Genomic DNA, 23,366 nt, shown 5'->3' on the forward strand with positions numbered 1-23,366 from the left:
GCCCGAGCACACCCCCCGCTACCGCCCGCGGCCTCGTCCTTCTCTGGGAGAGGGGTGCTGGTGTCGCCGAACGGTGACAGAAGAGGCTGGTTCAACCAGAAAGGGTTTATTAATTAAAACGGTATTAATACATTTAAAAAAGAGAGAAAAAAAATTAAAAAACATTGTGCATTACATCGTGCTTACAGTCAGTAGTAATCTATATTTGCACCGTTTAACAGGAACATTTTTTTTTAGAGGCACTCCCGATGTTTATAAAGAATAATGCACTTAGGGATCTGTGTTTTGTTGACTGCTGCTCGAAGCTGCAACACCACCACACGCCATACCAATATCTCTACCATTCATTATGTAAATTATCTTGTGTCCGTATTTTTAGCAGCAGTTGCAATTAAGAGTTCCCACCTCTTATATAATATATAAACATTAAAAAATAATTAACAGTTCAGGAAAAAATAACTGCACTCTATGCTCTAACTGCTGTGTTATGCAAACATGCTACCACTTAATAACAGACCAGGGTATTTTTGAAGATATTTAGGACTTTATATTCATAGAGCTGGATGAGTCCAAATAAAGATTTAAAAAAAACCCAGCTACGTATGCATGTGCATATACATATACATATGCAATCAAATGAGGTTTCTGCTACATAAACCAGCAGTGATCAGAAATTGGTTTCATAGGAAAAGTTTAAATTTTCTTGTTCACTGAAACATGGTTCATTCCTTTGTGCAGTTTACATTCATGGATGAAAATTGAAGGGCTGTAATATTAAGACAATAGCTTCGGTTCTCCAGCTGGTAAATGACTTGGAACTTGAGTTACACACTTGAACAATTGCCAGATACCTGACTACTTAGTCTATTTTCTTATAAAGAAGAATTTGCAGTTCATTGAACTCCTCTATTTAAGGAGCTTTTGTATCACAAAATAGTTCAATCTGAGAAAAAGAAATATATATGAAATACATTTTCATAGAATCATATATCTGAAAAGGGTTTATTTAAATTTAAGCCCCATATCAAAAATATTCTGAAAGAGAAAAATGAAAAATGCACTTGAGGAAATTTGGGAATTGGAAGAAAAAAAATTAAGAGGTTTTTGTCAGTTTTGAAAGAATTTCTGGCATCGATCTTACCACAGCAGAAGAAACTACAACCAACAAGTACTCTAATGGGTCTTTCATAGATGTTCCTCTTGCTAATAAGGAATAGTTTCCAATGACTCTTGCAATAATGCCTTATTAATCATAATCTAAAGTAAGACATATTGAATATAATAAGATAGTTTAATTTCTCTCCCCTAAGCCTATATACCATCCCAATGTCCTAAAGATTACAAAATAACTGAAGTTGTCATTTCTAGCTAACTGCGATAAAAGCATTTGTTATGGATTTATTTATATGGAAATTCATATGGAATGCTTAAATTTATAGTGCTTATGCAAAAACAAAACAGTTAAGAACTGGGTAAATGAACTCTGGCAGTTGGTGTACTTACAAAGATTTTAGGAAAAAGCTGAGAAAAGTAAAATAATGGTCAAGATTACTAAATACAGGGGATTGCAGGATGATACTGCCACATACCAGTGTTCATATGTCAATAATGCCCCTTCAAAACAAAACAAAAACCTGTTTTCAGTAAGTATGGAGATTTTTTTTTTATTACCCCTATAGTAATGAAGAAGCAGTCTAAATGGAAATTAAAAGTAATTTCTTCCAGTGCCAACAGCACATAGACTGACAAGTTGTCAATTACTGTTCTGAAAATAAAATGAAGATACCAAGCATCTCCTATGCTGAGGTCCAAACTGACCTCCAAGCACCCTTAAACAACAGATATTTCTAAAGTTCAGATCCATAAAGGATAACCTACTTTACCCTCTGAAACAGATAATGCAAACAGCTGAAAGCTTTTGACCTCTCTAGTCCTCTACACTAGGGATTAAAGTTGATAATAATCTGAGTTTCTTATAGTTGTCCATAGACAGTATCACTTTGAAGAAAGAAAATAAGAATTTTCAAGGTTGTTTTGACTCTCTTACCAGTTCCTCCCTCAGATTCACACTGTCCTTTGAATACGTACATAGTGTTTTCTCTATAAAACTTGAAGATTATTCTGTTAATTAGCACAAAACCAGAAGCTGCATAATCAGCACAGAGTAACACAAGTATCTCACTATTGCTGGCTAATTTTCAATTTGATGCAAACTAACAAAAGAGCATTTTTTCCTGAGAATCAATCCAAAAAGCAACCTCTTCACTCCTTGTAAATTAGCCTTGTAGTCTTACTTCTGCGACAAACTACTCTACCCTATTCACAGTCTGTTCTTTGTTTTGTATCCTATTGTCTTGACAAGCCAAAGATCCAAGAGCTAAGTGTAAGGTTCTGGACTGCATTATTACAGACGAGTTATCTCCAAAGACTTAACAGAGTAGTATCAATCTGATATCCAATGCACTCTTCAGCTTTCTGACATACAAGGTACTCAATTACAACCAGTGCTACAGATATCTAAAATTCATTCATCTCTTCAGACATACACACTGATAGACTCCAGTTAGTGTAAAAGTGCACCCAGTGTAACATTCAGTACCCTGCAAAGACATGCTGGTTTCATTCACAATGGAAGTTTTCACCTTAAACTTATTTCCAATTCCAGTGTTCAAGAATTGATAAAATACTGTATTAAGGTTATTCCCAGGCAACCAGAGAAATGCTCTGAAGATAATCTGCAGATGCCATTATGAAGTCAGTCCATTCCTTGGCCAGCTCTTCAATGGAGACTTCCTCCCCCCCATATTCCTGTGGGAGAATGCTGACGGGGAAGTGTTCAGTCAGACTCTGCAAGTAGTTATTTCCATGCATATACACCTAAACCAAAATATTAAAAGCATTTACTTGGGTATGAATGCTAAACTACTGAGTGAGAACAGGCAGCAAAGCATCTCAGTGCAAGAGCTGGACCCACCAGCTTGGTTTAACTAAGTGTATTTGTTCATAACGAGTTCCTTAAAAGAAGGAACTACCTGGTGAGTTTCCCCTAGGTGCTCAAACTCAGTCCTGCTCAGTATCTGAAGGCTGGTGAAGGATGGACTACAACCTGAGAAGAGCATTTTATGTAGCCGTGAGCACAGGAGCCGAAACTAACTACACACTTGTTCCAGACTGGTTTAGCAACACTGATGAGAGCACACACTACATCCAAACTGCTAAACTGAGCTAAACCATGGGAAGACTTGTGATTTGTTTAGTCATGATATCTTGTACTTGCCCTTCAGTCATTTCCAAGAACAGAGCTGTGTCTGGCTCCTGGCCATTACTATCTGGTCCTGCCACATGTATTTAAAAACAAGATTATGTAGTATGTATGTAGGTTCAGACAGGTGTCAAGGAAGATACTCAACAGAATCTATGTATCAGTCCTTACGTTTCTGTTCTAACTGAAATTAGATCCTGGACTACTTCTTCACTTTAACCCTTGCAATACTGTAGGTTTGGTTCTTCTCCTCTTGCTTTATTGTAGCTATTTTGAAGTCTTGTTCACTACTTCCAGTCTGATACTTTTATAGGATCTACTGTCCTGGCATGCAGTGGCTATTGCAAATGCCCAAGATTCATGTGCTGAGTAAAGAAGGCTTCAGAATGGGAATAACAATAGGCAGGGCTGCTTATTTTGTACCTTAGGTCTGCTGTTAACACTTCACTTTTGTGCCAGCTGAAAACTCCAATATTTTTCCTATGCTACAATAAACCGTAGTCCTTGCCACGCATTTGCATCCAAATACAAATTTATTTGCAGATTTATAACGGGAAAACTATTTAAAACAACTAAGGAGCTGTTTGGAAAAAAACTTTGAAGTTAAGTCTGACCAATTTTTGATGCATAAATGCCTCTGGAGGTCTCTCAGGGCTAAACAGTTGTCTTCTACTAATTCTGCACAACTTGGAGCATAAAACACTATTTAGTGATCATTTTTCTCTGTCATTTATAGGCAGAGTACTGGAAAGTCGAGGATCTATTTCTTTCTAGTTCTGCAGAAGAATTGTTATGTGACCTCAAGCAAATTATTTAACCTCTTTGCGTCACAGTGTTTTTTATCTTTAGAGCAGTGATAACAACACCATTGCAATTGTCATGTTATTATTAACTGCAAATGCTTTACAGTTAGATTCTGGAGGTCTGTACGGCATTAACAAACAAAAATGGTTTATGCTCTTCATTACTCAGGAGTAACAGAGCCTAAGGAAGTGCTACAGATTGTCATATAAGGATTTTGTGGCAGAAAGAAGTATTTGTGTGCACTCACCCGTTGCTTTATTTTTTCAGTGAGAAAAGGCTTAATTAGAGCGAAGACTGGGTGGAAGAATAAAGGCTCATTAATCAAGTGGATACCTCGAACTTTCAGTGGAAAGGAATCCTGTCAGCATACATGAAAAACAGAATAAGAAAAAGAAAATATTATTGAAACACTTCTATTAGTAAGGACAAGACTGTGAAAACTGTCTAGTCCATAGGTGAAAGTATTCCTTCTGACCTTCCCAATTCTTGCATTTTGTAGTGCTGTAGCAGTGTAAATTAAGAACAACATTTAGAAAAAGCATATCTTGTTCCTCCCATTAGAAAGAAAAATCTCACCTTTCTTAAATCTCAGTGTGAGGTGAGACTGAATATTAAAAACAAACAAACAGAAAAACAAAAAAGAAAAGTATCACCAAATTGCACATAATTTGTATTGTACACAAACCTTGTTCTCAGCCATTTTCTAAAGAACAATTTTTTCACAACAAATATTCTGCTACTAATTTACAAAAACCTATCTAGCTATGTGCTATTATTGGCAATAGTCTGAAGGATAATACGTAAATATATATAAATTATTGAAGATACTAACTTTAAGTTAAATACATTATATTTTTTATTTAGAGATAAGCCTTGAAATTATTAGGAATTTGACCAAGCCAGAAGTTCAGCTTTACAACAAGATTACTGTTTTAATAAAATTAAAATATCTGCCATACAGCCTTTATAATACAAAATAACTTGGATTCTACTTGTGTTCATTTAAAAGTTCCAGATCTTTGAATTTTAAAAGAAAATATGGCAGTGATCAAAGCAAGCTTTATGCAATGGGGAAAGTAAAACTTCCATTCATATCCCACCTGATACTACCTTGGAAACAGATGTTTTCTGTTTATAAAAATGGTACTTCTCACAAACATATCTCCTCACTAGTTCAGTAGTTCTAAGGAAAAAAACCCCAAACCCAACACATTTCTTTAGTCCCACTCCTTTTAGATTTTAATGTATGATAAAGACCTTAAAATTGTCAGCTTGTATGTTTATTTAATGTTATTATGGGTTATCATATACTTAAATTCTACTATCATGATTTCACAAAACAATTTTCTATAACAGATAATAGATTTTTCATAACAGATTTTCAAGATAATGTCACTTATTATTCATACTATGCTTTCCATTCCTTGGTACATACTTCCTTTGTATTAACTTCTGTTTCTTGATACAGGATAGCAATTTGCAAGACATATTTCTTGAGTAAAACACAGGGTTAAAACTAAGGTTTCTCAGCTTTTACTTATAAGCATGTTCTGGACTGCATTCAACATGCCCTGGGGTGCATCAGGCACAGCATCTCCAGCCTGGCTAGGGAGAGGATTGTCCCACTCTGCTCTGCTCTGGGGTAGCCTCACCTTGAGTCCTGTGAGCATTTTTGGGCACCACAATATTAAAAAGACATTAAGCTATTAGAGAGCATTCAAAGGAGGGCCACGGGAATGGTGAAGAATCTGAAGGGCAAATCTTACGAGGAGTGGCTGAGGTCACTTGGTTTGTTCAGCCTGGAGGAGACTGAAGGGAGACCTCATTGAGGTCTTCAAGATCCTCAGAAGGGGAAGAAGAGGGGAAAGTACTGATCTCTTCACTCTCCTGACCAGGGACAGGACCCAAGGAAATGGCCTGAAGTTGTGTCAGAGGAGGTTTAGGTTGGATATAAGAAAAAAGTTCTTCACCCAGAGGGTGTTTGGGCCCTGGAACAGGCTCCCCAGGGAAGTGGTCACAGCACCAGCCTGACAGAGTTCAAGAAGCATTTGGACAGTGCTCTCAGGCACATGGTGTGACTCTTGGGGCGTCCTGCATAGGGCCAGAAGCTGGTCTCAATGATTCTGATGAGTCCCTTCCAACTTAACATATTCTATGATTCTATGGTTCTATGATATTGAACAACACTAATATAATCTCTGGGTATAGTTTACAAACCCAGTTAAAAGTGATGAAAGGAATCAGGGGGAAAAAAAAGAGTTAAAATTCTTTCTCTTCTTTGAAAAGAACACTGGAAACACACAATTTTTATTTTTTCATAGCTCAAAAAAACATTTAGAAGTTTGAAAAACACTGAAAATATCAGAAATAGGTCAAGATGGAAACATATTCAAAGAATTTCCTGCTTTGAGATTATGGATTGAAACCTTTAGATGTACTTGCAAATCCTATTCTGATTCCTTTCTGCTCTATTTCAAGGTTAAAAAAATCACCAGCAATTTGTTTACTACCTCAGAAATCAACTGAAACACTCTCAGTAGTCCTGTTTTCATGAGATCTGCCCCACGACTGCGTAACACGAAGACTTCTTATTCTAGATGTGCGAAGTTGGGAATACTTGATGGTTTCACTAAAGTTTTACAGTAGATACCAAGAAGAAAGAACATCTGAAGTTCTGATGATATTAATTCAATGACTAAGCTTTGATTGAATCTCAGATATAAACCTTACCAAATCAGAGCAAGAGATTATCTCCCTGGCTCATTTCCATATCACAGGCTAACAGTTTTATTATTACTGACTTTCAACCCAACTTCTGAAGGAAAATAGGATTATTGGACTACACGGTAGCTTGCCTGTCAATTCTCTGTCCCCTTTTTTCTTTAATTTTTTTCTCTCAAATTCAGTGGCAAAGTTCAACTGAATTTGGCAGAAAGGAATAAGCCTTAAAGATAGTAAAGTCCTGAGAAGTTTTGTGAAAAATAGGAGGTGAGATAGCAGTGATTTGCACAAAACAATGCTCAAGTTGGGGGAAAAAAACCAAGCAGAACATAAATGTTGTACATTCTGTTGTTAGCAGATGAAAGATCACATAAGCATCATCCATACTGGTAACAAGTTAGGAGTGTCTTGCTCTTAACTATTCATAGTGCATGCTACTTTTAATATTCTCTGAGCCGGGAATAAATGCTTTAAATATTGAGTTAATGCATAAAAGAATGGAAGAGAAGAGATGAAACAGGATAGCAAACACAGATCCTTCCAAAACTGGGCTTCATTTGCTCTTCCAGTCATGAAATTCTTGCGTTGGTGGAGTTCTTATAAAATACCAGAAGTTAGAGGGCATTTACTGCTATAGAAGAATAAACTTGAAATAAAATCAAGCACAACCTATGACTTGTAACGGATTTAGGATTTTGTTCTTCTAAGTTGCAGTCTGAGAATGTCTATGGAAGGAAAATTTACAAAATTTACTTATAGCTTGGAAGAGATGAAAAATTGGAAATCATAGCAATGAAGGTGCATGAAGCACTATGTCATACTTACTGTGAGAACAGCAGCAATTTTCTTGGCCACAGCTGGACTGATTTGAAAAGCATGAGCAAATCTCCACCCTTGAAGGTCAAAGATGGCCTTGACTCCATTTCGCTGAGTCTCAATCTCCTTTACAATGAGTTCAGATGTGATGAGGCTTACACGAAACACATCATATGCTGTAAATAAACTGGGATCCCATTGTCCTGAAGAGAAGACAGATTACCCTGCATTACTATGAGAATACCCCATACACCTGCACTTTTGCTTCCTACGGCTTCTAATGTGCTTCTCAGGAACAAGAATTAACCAGCAATAACGAAATTCCTGAAACAATCTGTTTTGCTAATGCATAAGTTACTTTGTGTGCCTGCTCTCTCATTCATCTTTGATGCTCTTTTAGTAGATGGTACCACATAATGTAGCATGTTCTACCTATAGCCATAGGCCCAGTACAACATTTTGACAGGAACAGCTTAATTCAGTAACAGTCATGCTAGCAGAAGCTGCAGATCATCAATCCAATCAACTATTATAACTTTTTTTCAGCACAGTAATTCTCTCACAGTTCAATGTATCTCACTTTTTTTTTTTTCTGAGGCCTGAGCAAAAAATTGCATGGGATGAGCCTTAACCTTAGATGAAAGCTTTAGAGGGCACAATTATCTACTAGACCAGCTGATAATAAGACAGTTCTTTGAAAGCTGGCAAAAATAATGTCTCTGTCCAAAACAAGCATAAAGAGATATGGTGTTCATTTAACTACATATTTTTTGAAAAGATTTTTGGGAGGTACGTCAAACATTTTCCAAGTAGTGTTAGCTAGGGCTCTTTGGCTACAAGTAAACAGTGAAAACCTGGTGAACTGCTCATCCAAGCCTAAACTGAACGTTGATACATGACTAGGTGTGCACCTTTTTATTGTGTTCTCCCTGCTCTGTGCTGCATCTGCATCAGTACCACAGTCTTAGCCCATAGCTTTGAAAATTTATACGAAATCAAATGATCGTTGGGACATTCAGAGCCAAAACCCAAATAATCTTACAAGTTTTAATCTTTAAGTTTCTTTCAATGCAACAAGAATTTCACTAAAAAGAAAATTATGTTCTTCATAAGGGATTGTACAGCTTTAGCCACACTAGTTTGTAAGTAAAATTATGTAACTGTTACAGCTCAGTAAACTCACCTTTAAATTAATGTAAATGTATTTCTAGCAAGGAACATGTTTTACCTTTCTAGTTAAGACATTCTGATATGATCTAATTTTATCAACCCCTGCAGTTGTACTCATAAAATATTTTTGTTTTGCTGCTGAAATTGTGATAATTAAAAAATAAATAAACCACAAAACAAAACAAAGCAAACAAACAAAACCCCAAAACTTCAGTGTTAGAATCAGGTGTGAAACACTTACAAGCAATTCTGTCACTCACCAATTCTGTATATTAGAACTTTGCTTCCGTGTGGGTCTCTTGATTTTAGGACTCCGTGATAGCCAGCTTGCAGAAGACCAAGAACAGAAGATGGTTGTAAATCTGCACTTATTTCTGGGCATTCAATTCTCCACTTCTGATAATTCTTCAATAACTGGAAAAAAAATTAACATGGATGTCAGGTAAGCATCAGCTATTGTAGGAACGACACAGTTAAAAATATGTTTTCCACATGTGGTCACAGTTAGGTTTAATTCATTAAATTAGCTATAATTTAATTGTATATTTTAACCAAATCACTCCTAGAAACAGAAGGTTGCTATACTGGATCAAGTAAGTGAGTAAATTGCCATGATGAATTTAGAACCCAGTCAAATCATTAATGGACTGCAGTTGCCATTTTGTGGCAAAAATGAAAACTGCATGTACAATAAGGCCGTAGTTTCTATGTAAAATGCATCTAAACCTCATTTTTTCCATTCAGGATACCTTTAGGATTGTTCATTTTGCTACTGCATCAGACTCATTCAGGATTTTTTTAAATTTAGACGTGCAAAATTTTATGGAGGAACATTCTCCTTCACTCACACACCCTCTCCCTTCCTCCCTATTTTTTACACAGTCATAAATAATTCCAGTTTACTATTTGAAACAGGTATGCTCATCAGCATATCCAAAACCATTTCTGAAGTCCCTTCTACCCCTCTGAAATGAGATAATATAACAAAGTAGTGGGTCCATTACACATTTGACAATTTCCCTCCCACAGAGTGGAAATAATGAGAACCTGTTTGGCTAAAACAGAGATCCTGTCTGTTGTCAGGGACATGGTCACCCTGATTCCTAAGGCTGGGAGGCAGCATCATAACCACTATTTCTAAGGCACAGGAAGAGCTGTGTGTTGAAAGGCGATGGATTAATGCTAAGGAAGAGGCAATTAAAGGTGTTCCTTTGTGAGGTAACATCTGTGTTGAGGAATTACAGGGAGCACTGTGAAAGGTCACCTTAGAGACAGATCGTGAAAAATTAAGTTGGTGATGCAGTAGTTCTAATTTCCAAGTCTAATTACTGTTTCTCCTTTAATATTAGTTAAGTGGTTGTGGGGGAAATGAGCTATGCCCTGCAACTAAAATTTATTTAAGACATTTTGCATAAGTAGGAAGCTCTGCAAGACTGTCTTCTAAAATGCTTCCTCTCAGCTCATCAATTAAATTTTGCCTCTGCTTTATCACCTCTGCTAAGTTCTCTAGCACTAAGTTTGGAAATCAGAGACGTAACTATTACAAATAATTCACATTTTGTTTTAATTTCCTCAGTGGCTATGACTTAGAGTTCTAACCCAAGACCTTCAAAAGTAGCTAAGAGAATCAGAATTTTTTAGAACTTTGTTTCACAAGAAATTGAAATGTAGCTTTAAATCTTAAAGGAAGCATGCACAGCCTAGCTTTTTAAATCATTTCTATATTTCAAAAACAGGGAAACCCAATCTGATCCTCAGCACAGTTTCACAAATTAAATGTGCCCACCACACTAAAAGCATCAACTGAAAGTCTTTTATTTCCTATAATTTGTATTAACAGAATTTTTTTTCTCCTTTATCAGTTACTCCATATTTCACAACAGAAATACTGAGGTTAAAAGAGCTGTCAGGTCCAACTAATAGAATATAACCTTAAAAAAATTACTATGCAATTACTATACTATTATCTATGCAAGTATAATTTTCTTCAGCCTTTTCGTTGGAAGAATGATCAGAATGAACTTCAGTAAAATTGAATTCATCCCTTGGAAAATCAGAGCATCAGCTATGCTGATTCTTACCTACAGACTCTTAGAGGGAGACCTGAGACTCATCATCCTGTAGCTCACAGCATGCTCATGTCAGATAATTAGTCTTACCTCTTACCCTTCCCTCTACTTTGAAGCTTCTTGTATCATTTTACATATAACATACTTTTTCTTCAGCTTAATGCTTTTCTGCTCAGATTAAGGTCTTGAAGGATTTTGAAGGTCTCTCAAATGAATTGTCATGAGAAAACTATTTATAAAACATTACTGTTTATCAGCAGAATTTACATAAAAATACATGGTATACTGACCAGAAATTAGCTATATTTTTATGGAAGTAGAGCCTATAACTATGTATTTAGATCCAAAAAATAAAAAAGTTCATATACCATGCTAGAATCCCTCTTGATTTGGCAGTAAAAAAAGTGGATAAAAAGCCTCATCCACCACCATAGAAAGAAACATTTAACCATTAGGAGAATTTTATTAGCAGCCTTTCGACTGCATTAAATCAGTTCTAGCCTAGACTAATTTTAAAACTAACAAACAAACAAACAAACAAGGTGAGGGAAAGAGGGAGGAAGTAGGGAAAGTAAGTTAATTTGTGGAAGAGGCGTTCACTATAATTGCAAAGATGGGCCTGTTGAAGTACTCTGATTATCTCACTCTGTCAGTACTTGACTATCTACAAAGGGCACTGTTTGAGCAATCCCAACTGCTTTGTGCCAGACAGCAATGTCAACATGTTTTTTCCTTGGTCTTTCCAAAACAGACTCTGAAACAGCAGCAGAATACAAAAACACCCTGAAAAGAGCTATGCAAACATCTGTAGCTTTGGAATTTCTCACTTTTCTTCTAAAATCTGTGGTGCTACAACTTAATGAATGTATATATTTTAAACACCTCTTTGAAGAATTCCCTACCAAAACTAAGATGAGAATAAAAATGACACATTCATTCAATAACCTAAATAATCTTGTCCAGTCCATACAGTTACTTTCTCATTTTCATGATATTTACATTTTCCAAGTTGGAAACAACAAGGATTTAAGTTCTTGGACCTCGGAAGAAAGAGAGTGCTGTTTGCAGCTTGTGATACACTCAAGATCCTTACAGAAGGCATAGTTTACCTACTAGTGATGCCTTTTCCTGGTCTTAAAATCAAGAGCCATACACGGTTAGAAGGGGAAAAGGGATTTTACCTTGGTATTTATTTTAAGGATCCTTAGGTGCACATGTTCAGGTCATATGCATCGAAATGCACCCTGCAAAATACCCATCCCAAAAGATCTGGTATAACATTATAGGTTTTACTAATTAGCATATCTATCAAAAATTCCCCAGTGAGAGGCTCAAGTGAGGCCCCCTCCCCAAAGAACCTTCCCCTGGATGGTTCTATCTTAGTTAACAGAATGTGTTCTGGAGAGGACCTTGGGGTCTGGGGCACACTGATCCCTAGCTACGAAGCTTCTAAAATGTTTATTCTCTTAGCTTGACGAAAAAGTCCAAGAATGTAGGCAAAAAGCACTAGGAATACAGAAGTTGTAAAAAAGGTATAACAGGGGTATAAAAGAAAAGGCAAAAAAATCTTCATGGCATCACTAGCACACCCATTAAGGAGTAAATATATGGTTGGAATACTTCTGACACTTTCCATGACGTGAGCAAGTGGGGCATCTTTCAAACACATAACATGGCTAAACCTAAAACATACTTCCCTTGGCAAGAAAGTCACAAAGGGCTGAAGAGTTCATAGATTTTGAAAACCTAATCTAATTACCTGCAATGATTTAGATCTGAAGTAAAGGTTAGCATTAGAGAATCTTCCACAGCATCTACAGCTAGTTTTGGCAGATATTCCGTAAATTTTAATTTATGTAGGCAATCCCTTTCTTATAGCTGCACATGGTCAAGTCTTACACAGCCACTTAAAAGAGTAATCCTTAAACATGTAAAAGAGTTCAAAAACTAGCAGTGGGTACTTACAGGTATTCTAGTTTCACACTGTTTAAGCACAGAAATTCATGGGAAATTTTTTTAAAGTATGATTTTTTTCTTTCCCAGCAAGGAAACACATAAATGTATACAACAAACACATTGGATATAGGTGAAACAACCTAATATCAGGAAAAACAGACTCATTCATTACCCAGTATAAAAAACAGCTCACACACCTACAACACAAGAAAAACCCCTCAATGTATAATTATCTGCGATTACAAACTGAATAACCTACTTAGGATCTGCTCAGCATCTGAAAATAGATGCAAGATAACTTGATAAAGGGGAGAAATCTGGATGAAAAACTCCAGTGTCTGGAGTTAAGCATTAATTAAGAGGTTTTTTTTCCTGAAATCCGTTGGGGATAGTTCCAGATTTCTGAACATTACAGATTACAAAGTTACCAATTAAACCAAGATTCATGTCCTACAAACCAAAGTGAACTTAGTACTCTGCTTAGACACAAAAGAACTGGAAAACATTGTGCTTGTTAGAGAAACTAATGTGTTTGTATACATAAATTATATTTTTATTATATTATATATAATTATATATATTATATATATTTTTATTTATTTTATTAAATATAAATTATATTTATACATGAATTATATTTTTCTTGATTAACTATTTTTTTATTAACATGGATGATAGGCAGAACGAGGCCTCTATTGTGTCAGCAGTTGTACCAATGCACACAATGCTTGGGAAAAAGTTTTCTACTGGCATTCTTTGCAGGAGAAGCCACAGCTCAAACTTCAGAATATAAACCTTTGTGCATATGTATTTTATACTTCTTTTTATATATGTGTATACAGATGTACCAGAATTTAAGCACACAGTATACACAGACAAAGAATTTTAAATATTTTATAGAGACACAGAACTTTCCCAATTCCACATGCATTACCTCTTTGTCACTGGAAAAAGACTGGCACGTGCTGGCTTAGCACAAAGGGAATCCTGGCTGACTGATTTATGTTTCCTCAAGAGTCAGCTCAGAGAGCTAATAAGGGCTCTTCCATCCTTTTCAAGGAATTCCTTAGTATTGATGGAAGAAAAGCAGCCAAGTAACTGATTTTAACTTAGCATTTATGTTTGAATGATGTGAAGATCCTCAGATAATGTCTGAGACTCAGCAGTGTGTTTGGCACTACAGAAAACAACCCACCTTGTTGGGTGGGTCATCCTAAGCAACTTACTTGCAGTACGACACACTAGGAAAACCTCATTTCTCTGTAAGTCGAATGCAGAGAAAAACCAAAGTCTGGCTATATATACCTTGGTATCAACCAGAACTCCTAAAAGGATCCTAGATATTTAGAGAGTTTTCAGTGCCACAGAAGGGATGCTTACAATAGTATGCTATGAAAACCCTTTGCATAGAGCTTCAATGTCAAACATTTTCATTCTGTCCCCCAGAGTATAATCTATTTCAGGTACAAAAAGTATTCCAAAGTCACTTAGAGTCAGTCCTATACAAGAGTTATGGGCTGTAAGGCACAATAAAACACACTAGCAAAAAACATTTACATCCAAAAGGAGATGCTAGTTCTCCAGATTTCACATATCACTAGTGAATCCAAGTGACAGTGCTTTTGATGATAACAGTGAAGTCAAACATACACACATAGCTGGTACATTCAAAAAGGGGCAGACACTGATCTCTTCTCTGTGGTGACCAGTGACAGAACAGGAGGGAATGGCCTGAAGTTGTGTCAAGGGAGGTTTAGGTTGGACATTAGAAAAAGGTTCTCCACCCTCAGGATGGCTGGGCACTGGAATGGGCTCCCCAGAGAAGTGATCACATCACCAGCATGACAGAGTTCAAGAGGCATTTGCACAATGCTCTCAGGCACATGGTGTGACTCTTGAGGTGTCTGTGCAAGGCCAGGAGTTGGACTTTGATGATCCTTGAGGGTCCCTTCCAATTCAGCATATCCTGTGATTCTGTGAGAATAGTCTGTTCCTGAGCTTAACTGAATAATCATTGTCTTTAAGAAATTAAGATAGTTTTATCTCCTCTTCAAGTCCTTCAATTCCAGCTACCTGTTTCAGTGCTGGATTTTCTTCTAGCATGAGAGATATCAGTGTATCAGTAGTTAAAAGCAAGTCTGGAATTGCCACTAGAAAAACGTAAAACATTGCTGTTATGAGTCACCATCAAAGATTTAGAAATGGAATGTCTTGAAACAATCTACCTGATTATTCTTTTCTGAAGCATTTCCAAATGTTGGTAACTGACATCAGATAAATCTCTGTCAATTATTAACCAGAAATTCATCAATGAAAAGGTCTGGTCAGTTGCCAGACTCTTGATTCATGTTTAAGGCTAAGCCCATACTAAGATGCTGGACAACTGTTGCTTACAAGCATTGACAGAGCCATGAACTTTGGTTATCCCTTAGCTGCTCTAGAAATACTATGCAGTAGTACACAGCAGCCCAGTGGGCTAAGAGTGTGTCAGCCTGAACACCAAACCAAGAGGCAACCAGGACAACAACAACCAGGACAATCAAACCAGGACAGGATGGAAGAGCCACTGTCTGGACTGATGGCAGGAGGGCTCTGTCTAGGGTGAAGTACTAACATAACTTCTGCATGAAGTCACACTTGGGTTAGATGAATATACAATTTGTGACCACGACAGATTTTTGCACAATAATTCTCTTTGGCCTTTGATATACTGATTGCAATAAACATATTCCTTTGGAGGGGAAAAAAAAGGAAAAAAAAGAGAACTGCTTGTGTTATTCTTCCCATACTGTAAGAGAAGTATTCTAGAAAATGGTGTCAGCTAGTATGTAGAAGATTAAGTACAAGTGGCTACAGCACTTGGGGAACTGAAATTCTAGACAGAAACATTAAATACAGGTAGGTTTTGAACATCAGAATCTCTTAATTTGAAGAAAGGTTTGAAATTCAGAAACTTAGCAGTCTGTGGAGACCTAGAAAATCTAAAGAGGTTTTAAAAAGACTTAACTTTTTCAAAGCAGGTCCACAGTCTAGAGGGCTGATTCTCAAGAGGAACATAGGCAATTTGCTCCTTCATAGACTTCCATCTCTAAACCTAGCCTAGATTCCACACTCGCAAAGATTAGTCCTACCTACAACACACCTCACAATTAACCACTACAAAGTGCAGAAACGTATGGGCCGAATTCAGGATTGCCACTGTCTTGTCTACAGGATTGCCAGTAACCACCAATTGCAGTGCAATTAGGAGTGGATATTCAGGAGTCCATGTTGTCCTCATTAAGCCCTGCATTTTGGAACCAAGAAACACAGGAAAATAAAATGGCTTTTGTTGGGAAAGAAAAAAAAGGCATGGTCCTACAATTGTTAGTGCACAGCATTGATACAAACAATCTCACAAACCTCAAGTAAAAGTAAGATCCATAAAACCCAAAGGAATCTGACTTGACTCCTTGGCTCTTCTGCTGAGGAGGAAAGGTTTAAAGCTATGATGCAAATCTCATGAGTGAAATGAAAAGAGCAAAAATACAATTTCTAAAGCTATTTATGATTAAGGGGCTAATTCAATTTCTCAGATTCTTATTTTAGCTACTACCTTGATCCTGCAATACATACGTCCCTTACGGTGACTAAACTTGAAAAATCTACAGTCCAGAGAAGTCAGAAACTAATAGGTGAGCTCTGTTGGGCAATGCTGTGTAATCAGCAAGAAATTCTATGGAAACACAGATTTCAGTTGGCACATGTGAATCAATGCTTCTGCCCTGGGAGGATTTGGAAATACTTTCTGTTCCAAAGGTTTAGTGGTTGTCAATCTTTCCTTAAAAAAAAAAAAAAAAAAAAAACCTGATAACGATCTGTGCCTTTGGATATTAAAAATATGTGTACTCTGTGGCAAAAAGGCATACAAAGAGCCAGGAAAGTAACACGACTTACCAAAGCCTGCAAGGAGCGCTGTAAATGACTAAACTGCAAGCAAAAAGAAGTTTTTACTCATAGTTTTAGACTACTTGTAAGTCTGTAGTGAAACTACTACGGCTACTAGTAATCTGAGCCTGATAATCACGACAAGTGTGTCCTTTAAAAAATACTGTTTCTTAACCGGAGCTGTGAGCTTACCACATTTACTGTAAGTGACTGTACCACGTTTATCACAGCTTTTATGTTACCACATCCGTATCTCACTGAGCCAGCCGCGACACCGCACATTGATTCGGTGCCACGCCGAAGACACGCGTGACAAGCAATTAGTTACACCCTGAAACTCCCGCTCGGCCTCGGCCGACCCAGGCAGCGCAGGGCACGGACCCACCCCACACCCCATCCCCGCAGCGAGAGCCCGAGCCCGGCTGCTCCCCGTCCCGGCCGGGGCTGGCTCACGGCCGCCGCGGGGGCTGCCCGGGCACCGGGACCTGCGGCCGCCGCCCTCTCCTCACCCTCCAGGCCAGGTCCAGGTGGAAGTCCCGGGCGCGCAGGAACCGCACCAGGAAGGCATCGGAGAGCGGCTGCGACCAGCGCTGGCCGGGCTCTGCCTCCGCCCGCCGCCGCAGCTCGGACACGGCGCTGCGCACCCGCGGAGAGTGGTCGGGGAGGTCATTGAGCTGCCCCGCGCCCGGCGGACCCTGCGACATCCCCGCGGCACGGCCGAGCTCAGCCCCGCCGCCTGCCCGCTCCCATTGAGAGCGGCGGCGCGGCGGGGCCCAGCCGGGCTGCCCCCGCCCCCGGCGGGGCTTAACCCCTGAGCACCCTCCCGGGCCCGAGGCAAGGGAGGAGGCAGGTGTGCTGCGTCCTGGGCCCGCCCGGCTGCGGCCGTGCCTCTTTTGGGGTTGCTTTTTCACTTTTATGGACTTGACCGGTTTTTAGGACTTTATGCTTAAAGCCCATCTCCTGTTCTTCGCTTCCAGCCCCAAAAGTGAGCTGTAACTGCTCCCTCTGGAGGGCGAGAGGCGGCCCCACCGGGCAGGGAGACCCCCGACACTGTACCCGCGGCGCCCACCGCCGGAGGGTCACCCCGGACCCCTGGGACGTGCTAAGGGTAGTGGCTTCCCCTTGGGGCGAAAATAATCCATCTTTAGATACTAAATCGCAAAAAGCTGCAACTTGATTGCAGCTTGAAAATGAAGTGCAAAGCGGGGATCACTGCTGGTGCAAAACTGCCTTGGAGCACCTCATCCTTAACACGGATACGCAGTAACGAAAATATATTCACTCTGCCAGGAGAAAGGGCAGTGAAATTGAATTCAGTCTTAGTCCAAGTTTGCTGCCCAGCAGTGAGTTCGATTATGAAAGGTAAAGAGTTCATTGCTGTTCTTAGTATTTTTAGTATAACCTTTTCCTTGGATTAGGTTTACCTTTGAGATCTCTCTGGGCTACTTAGGCTAAAAGCCTTATTTTATTTAATATACAATTGATAAGGCATACTTCGGCATAGTAAAAAGATTTACAAAACTTTGTTCCAGATTACTTTCCCCTTTTCTGGCTTTCTACAGTTAATACCTACTTCTTGATCAGCATTTTGGTTGCATCTAACCACATCTTGGATTCTTATACACTGCTTAAAGGTCTACAGGTATCCCCCTCAGCTTTACAAATCTAAAAAAAAACATCTGCCTAGCTAAATGCAGATAGGTAAAGAGTGGGAAGCTGTTAATTTCTCTGTTTTCGTTTTACCTCTGTCTCACAAGTTCTTTTACTCAGAGTTTGGATTAAAATGCAGGAGATGCAGGGTATTTCTTCTAACTGATGTTTATTATTTCTTATCTATAGCACAGCTGCATGGAATGTGCCTCTAAGTTAACAAGGTGGAAAACGGCTGAGTGCTACAGTCCAAGGTCTTTTAAAGTCCAATCTATCAAATTATGGAATGCCAACTAATTTATTTTTACTTATAATCCAGTAACTGAACATTCATGTTCCACACTGTGGGTTTTTTGAACCGGTACCAAACCACCCAGATTTGTGAAGAAGAAGGAGGAAAGAAGAACTAACTCACACCCAAAATCCTCCATTTTGTTACATGCATATTATTATATCCCAGAAACCTAAATTTTCTACATCTCTACCTAATCCACCCAGTGATATAACTTTAATTACACAGCAACAATCTCAGTGTTATCCCATAATTTGGGAAGCTTTTCCCAAGGCCTCAGGTCAAATGCAGTGTGCTTTTGAAGATCACTGCCCATCAGCACTGAAAGACTGAAATTCTCTGAACTCAGGGTTCCAACATCTCCCCCTCCTGTTTGAAGCATGAACATTGCTTTAACTGCTTTGTTAAATCATTGTCGGATACACTGAAGTAAACAAGGTACAAGTACCATGATGACAATCAAAACATACATGCCAAATTTCAAAAGCTCTCTCCACAGTTGAGCAAGGCTGAACCAATCAAACAGATCATCCATCCGTGATCCTCTTTCAACTTTGAGTTTGATGAAACCTTCTTCTAATTGTTGAATGCTCTTGTGTACTGATACCAAATGGTCAGAAAGGTTCATGCAACACATTCCATCAAAGTCTTTGCATCCATGTCTGTGCACTAACAAGAGGAAATCTATTGCTGCTCTGTTTTGCAGAGCTGCATGTCTTACACTTTGAACATCTTTAACAAATTGCTCAATGCAAGAGAAATGGCATGAGAGTTCTTACTTAGCCAACAGCCTAATTGATCCAATTGTTTCAAGGCTGCTCCTACAGCAACTTGAGGTACAAAGAGAGCTGCAACAAACCTTCTTCCAAAATTCCAGGCTTTAAAATTATCATTACAATCAGGTGTGTATTGATCGACAAATCTTTTTCCTCTATGCTTATGTTCTTTTATCATTTTTACGTTAGGTGTTAGTAAAGTAAATTTCCCAATGCTACATGGTCCACCTTTGGGGTATGATGGAATGGCAGGCCAAACTCTACCTCCACAAATTAAAAAATCTCCTTGTGGTAATTGTAAAGGGACATGGTTGGGTGCTGTGTGCAAGACTGAGGTGAGATTGCACCAAGATGTCGCATTATTATACAATGCATGATTTGGAGTGACATCTGTGATTTTGTTTTTATTTTGTTTTGACTCAGGAGAATCAAATCTTATGCAAAAATCCATTTTTACTGAGCTAAAGATTTCCAATTCTTGAGGCTTATAGGGTGTCTCAGGGAGAAATTTAGCCCAGAGACCCCATTCCTCTGTGGGATTCATGAGAAATTGTAAAAGATCTGAAGACACATTTTTTGGTACTGGCCAATTGTCTACTGGTAAACCAACCAAGCAGGTTGAAAATGGCTTTTCTGGACTTGAATAAGTCAAACAAATGGTATCCAAGCCTGAGGCATTAGCTAAGGTCACCCAAACATTGGTTTTTAGGTTGACTCACGGGCAGGATCGCGTTACTTAAGGCAAACAGTGAAATAATAAGGCACAAGTATGATATCTGATTTAGTTTCATACTTCTCTTTGGTTTCTTTTCTCAATCTCGTTCTGGGACAAGCCAAGCGTGAGGCATGGAAGTTATTCCTTTTGCATTCTGTTCCACAAATTTGGACCTCTTTGGAGTCTCTCTAAAGTTTTCTCCAATTACTGTGGAGACAACAACCATTTCCTTCCTCATGACCTAATATAATTAAAATTTCAGTGGCCTTACACTTCATATGTAATTCTGAATCGTAACATGATCCACACCACGCACTTGTCAACAAGGTTTTATGATATCAACAATTCCCACAATATTATACTGGCACGAAACCCAAGGCTCACAGCTTCTGCATGTGGGGAAGAGATGTGTATCATCAGCTGCGGTCTTTCTGCAGTTCATGTCTGCGTACTTCCTTCTCTGCTTCCGGGGGTGTCTGGGTATTCCTGTGGCTTGTAGGGCTTCCCGTTCTTTGAAGGAATCCACTTTGGACCGGCACCTGTGGACACACAAGCATACTCTTTGCCTCAGGTTATTAGTGGGAATGAGCCCTCAATTTTCCCTGTCTCTGGATTTCTGATTAAAACTGTAGGCTTTTCCTTTAACTTTGCTTGTGTGGTGTTGGAAAAATGTCTGATTATTGGCAGATTTGGTTCTGCAAAAGAGCTGTTTAAAAAATTTAAAATGTATGGCGCTTTATTCAAGCGCATTTGAGGCGTGGGTTTTTTTGCCAAAAAAAGATAATAAAGCAGAAACTTGAGAGACTGAATAGGGAATGCAAGCTTGCAGGGAGAAAGTATTGAAGGAAAGGATAAACACTGGGAAACAGCTGGGTGTGCAGTCAAGAGTATATAGATGTGGAAATGTGGGCAAGGAGGTGTGAGAAAGTGTGGACTTACCCTAGATCAAGAAAAAGCAAGCTGGAAGTACAGACAGAAACAGAGAGGACAGAATGTGGAGGGGACACTAACAACAGGTTTTTAAAAAACCACCCTTTTGTTTCTGGACAGATCTTCCATGGGAAAGATTTGCATGCAAATGTGTAATCCAACTATGGGTGGTAGGACAAGCAAAGGGATATCACAGAAAGTTCATATAGTAATTTTAAACACCACTTCATAATTTTTGAGCACTTATTTTTGCCATCTCAGAATTCTTCCAACTTAGTGCTTCATCTGTGAACACAAAAAGGGCAAAAAAATACAGATACTTTTCCTTAGACTGCTCAGATGAGCAACTCATAGCTTCTAACTAGCTTTTCTACAACATTTGTATTTTGGCTTCATATTTGAACAAAGTTACTTATACTAGCAGTTTTAGTGATTTCCATCAGGACTGAGTTACAAAAATATCTGTAAATTTGAGATTTTTATTAAAAATTCTGTGAGTGAAACTGTATTTGTAAAACTAATGAGAGCTCCTTTCTCTGACAATGAAGATGTGATATCATCAAGACTTCCTTCAGAGGAGCCAACATGTTGTATACTTGAGCCTTCACCAGAGCAATTAAGACCTGTTGCAAGATGAAACTTGTAAATAAAGTTTGTGTTTTGTTTAATTACATCTGGAAAAGAGCCCAAGGGTCTGAAAGCTCTGTCTAAATAAGTTATGCCTGTTTGTAAACTTTGTCTTGTTTGTGTCCTTGGACCAGGATGATTACTCTTATAAAAAAAGACTTGAAGTTGTGGCAACAGCTCTTTGATGTTTCCTTTTGGCATATTCCTGTGACAAACAGACTTTTAGCAGATAGCTGGAATTTGCAGTCCTTCAGGAGAATATTTATATCTGAGTAAAACCCACATAATACTTTAACAGGTCTGTGACAAGAGGTGTGGAGGCAACTATCTTAGATTGACTGTAACATACACGTGCACTCGTGCTTCTTTCTCTTACGAGACACTATAAAAACTGTAAGAGGTTTTTGAGTTTCAACCCTACAGTAGTAGCTGTATGTTTTTCCTGTGAATGATACAGATATATAGAAGGACTTTGTCATGCACATGTACTTAAGTTAACATTAATACACAATTTTCATTAAGATCAAGATTAAGAGTTTAACTCGCATAAATGCTGAACACTTAATTCCAGCCACTGATGATTGCAGGAGGTCAGCATCTCTATAAAAGTTCCAGTTAATTTGCTTAAACTCGTGCAGAGAAAGTCATCATGGAATGTTTAATTTTCAGGCTTTTGATGTTTTTACTAAGAATTTACATATTTAAAGCATGTAAATGCAGACTCGTGAGTCAGGAAATCAAGACAGTTTTTGGGAGAGTTGATTGATGGTGCCAAACAGCTTACTCTTTCCTCTTGCCTTTCTACTCAAAGAAGTGCATACCAGCTAAAACAAAATAACCCTACTCTCCCAATAGAATACACGTATTTATTCTTCAAGATTATCACATGTTCCAGGGTGAACAGGCATTTGGTAAGAATTACAATAACATTTATTAACTAGAAAGACATGACATTGCATGCACATGAAAAAAAAAATATTATCTATCACTCTGGTATTTATTATGTATAGGTAAAAAATCCGAAATCCTCCCAGACCAACAGTCCTGCACAAGCAAACTCTTGTGCAAATGCAAACTTCCAATGAAATCCAGAGCAGACAGCCATATGAGTAGGACTCCAAGTTTGTCGTAGGAATCTGTTCATGTAAAGTACTTTGTAACTGGAATATTATTGTTAAAGAAAAAAATCTTTCAAGCTAAGCAAAATTGAATTGAGAGCTCATGACTGTATCTGAAGGGTGACCATTTTGTACAGCAAAAAGGAGTGTAAATCGTTGTCACCCTTCTCTGAATCCATTCTGTAGGAATACCTCCGTTTAGTAGTGCTGAAGATGTCAGCCTTTCACTGAAACCCTAAAGTGTAGCAGGTCTGGTTGCAGTGTATACTTTCTGATTTTTTTGTCTGAATTTCTCCATGATCTCTCCTCCTGTTGTCTGTCTACTCACTGGTGCTGATAGCATTGCCTGAAACTATGTCAAACCTTTTTCTATCGTACTGGACCAAAAGCTTACAACATACTGTGTAGCAAGGTGGGTTGGTGACTCAGCAACTTAATAACGGCTTTTGAAAGTCATACTCTGTAATATAATTCAGCAATCTCGGCAGAGAGTTGATGTACTCTGTACATGGCACAGAACTTGTCTTTCATTT

The 23,366-nt window shown here is 38.4% G+C and overlaps 1 protein-coding gene across 2 annotated transcripts; it reads right to left on the reverse strand.

Moving 5' to 3' along the window:
- Positions 1-90: 90 nt before the first annotated feature.
- On the reverse strand, positions 91-17,496 carry TTPA (alpha tocopherol transfer protein). 2 transcript variants are annotated; one of them, XM_042035828.1, is made up of 5 exons: positions 17,235-17,494; positions 9,034-9,187; positions 7,613-7,806; positions 4,314-4,424; positions 91-2,877 (listed from the first exon to the last, which is right to left on the reverse strand). In XM_042035828.1, the coding sequence occupies exons 1-5, from the start codon at positions 17,427-17,429 to the stop codon at positions 2,698-2,700; spliced, it is 834 nt and encodes a 277-aa protein (XP_041891762.1). In that variant the 5' UTR covers positions 17,430-17,494; the 3' UTR covers positions 91-2,697. The 2 variants fall into 2 exon arrangements, with proteins under 2 accessions (XP_041891762.1, XP_041891764.1); XM_042035830.1 differs by having other exon boundaries at positions 2,682-2,821; positions 17,235-17,496.
- Positions 17,497-23,366: the final 5,870 nt, after the last annotated feature.

The sequence above is a fragment of the Corvus kubaryi genome, unplaced genomic scaffold, assembly GCF_017639235.1.
Source record: "Corvus kubaryi isolate FWS band 111438036 unplaced genomic scaffold, C.kubaryi_AGA036_p1.0 37385, whole genome shotgun sequence".
In the NCBI taxonomy this organism is placed as follows: Eukaryota; Metazoa; Chordata; class Aves; order Passeriformes; family Corvidae; genus Corvus; species Corvus kubaryi.

Excerpts from the sequence above, each read along its gene's own strand:
- TTPA (XM_042035828.1), bottom strand. The coding sequence starts at position 17,429 with ATGTCGCAGGGTCCGCCGGGCGCGGGGCAGCTCAATGACCTCCCCGAC. Across the intron at positions 7,807-9,033 it reads AGTTCTAATATACAGAATTG|GACAATGGGATCCCAGTTTA; the intron begins GTGAGTGACAGA and ends TCTTCTCTTCAG. Across the intron at positions 2,878-4,313 it reads CTGAAAAAATAAAGCAACGG|GTGTATATGCATGGAAATAA; the intron begins GTGAGTGCACAC and ends ATTTTGGTTTAG.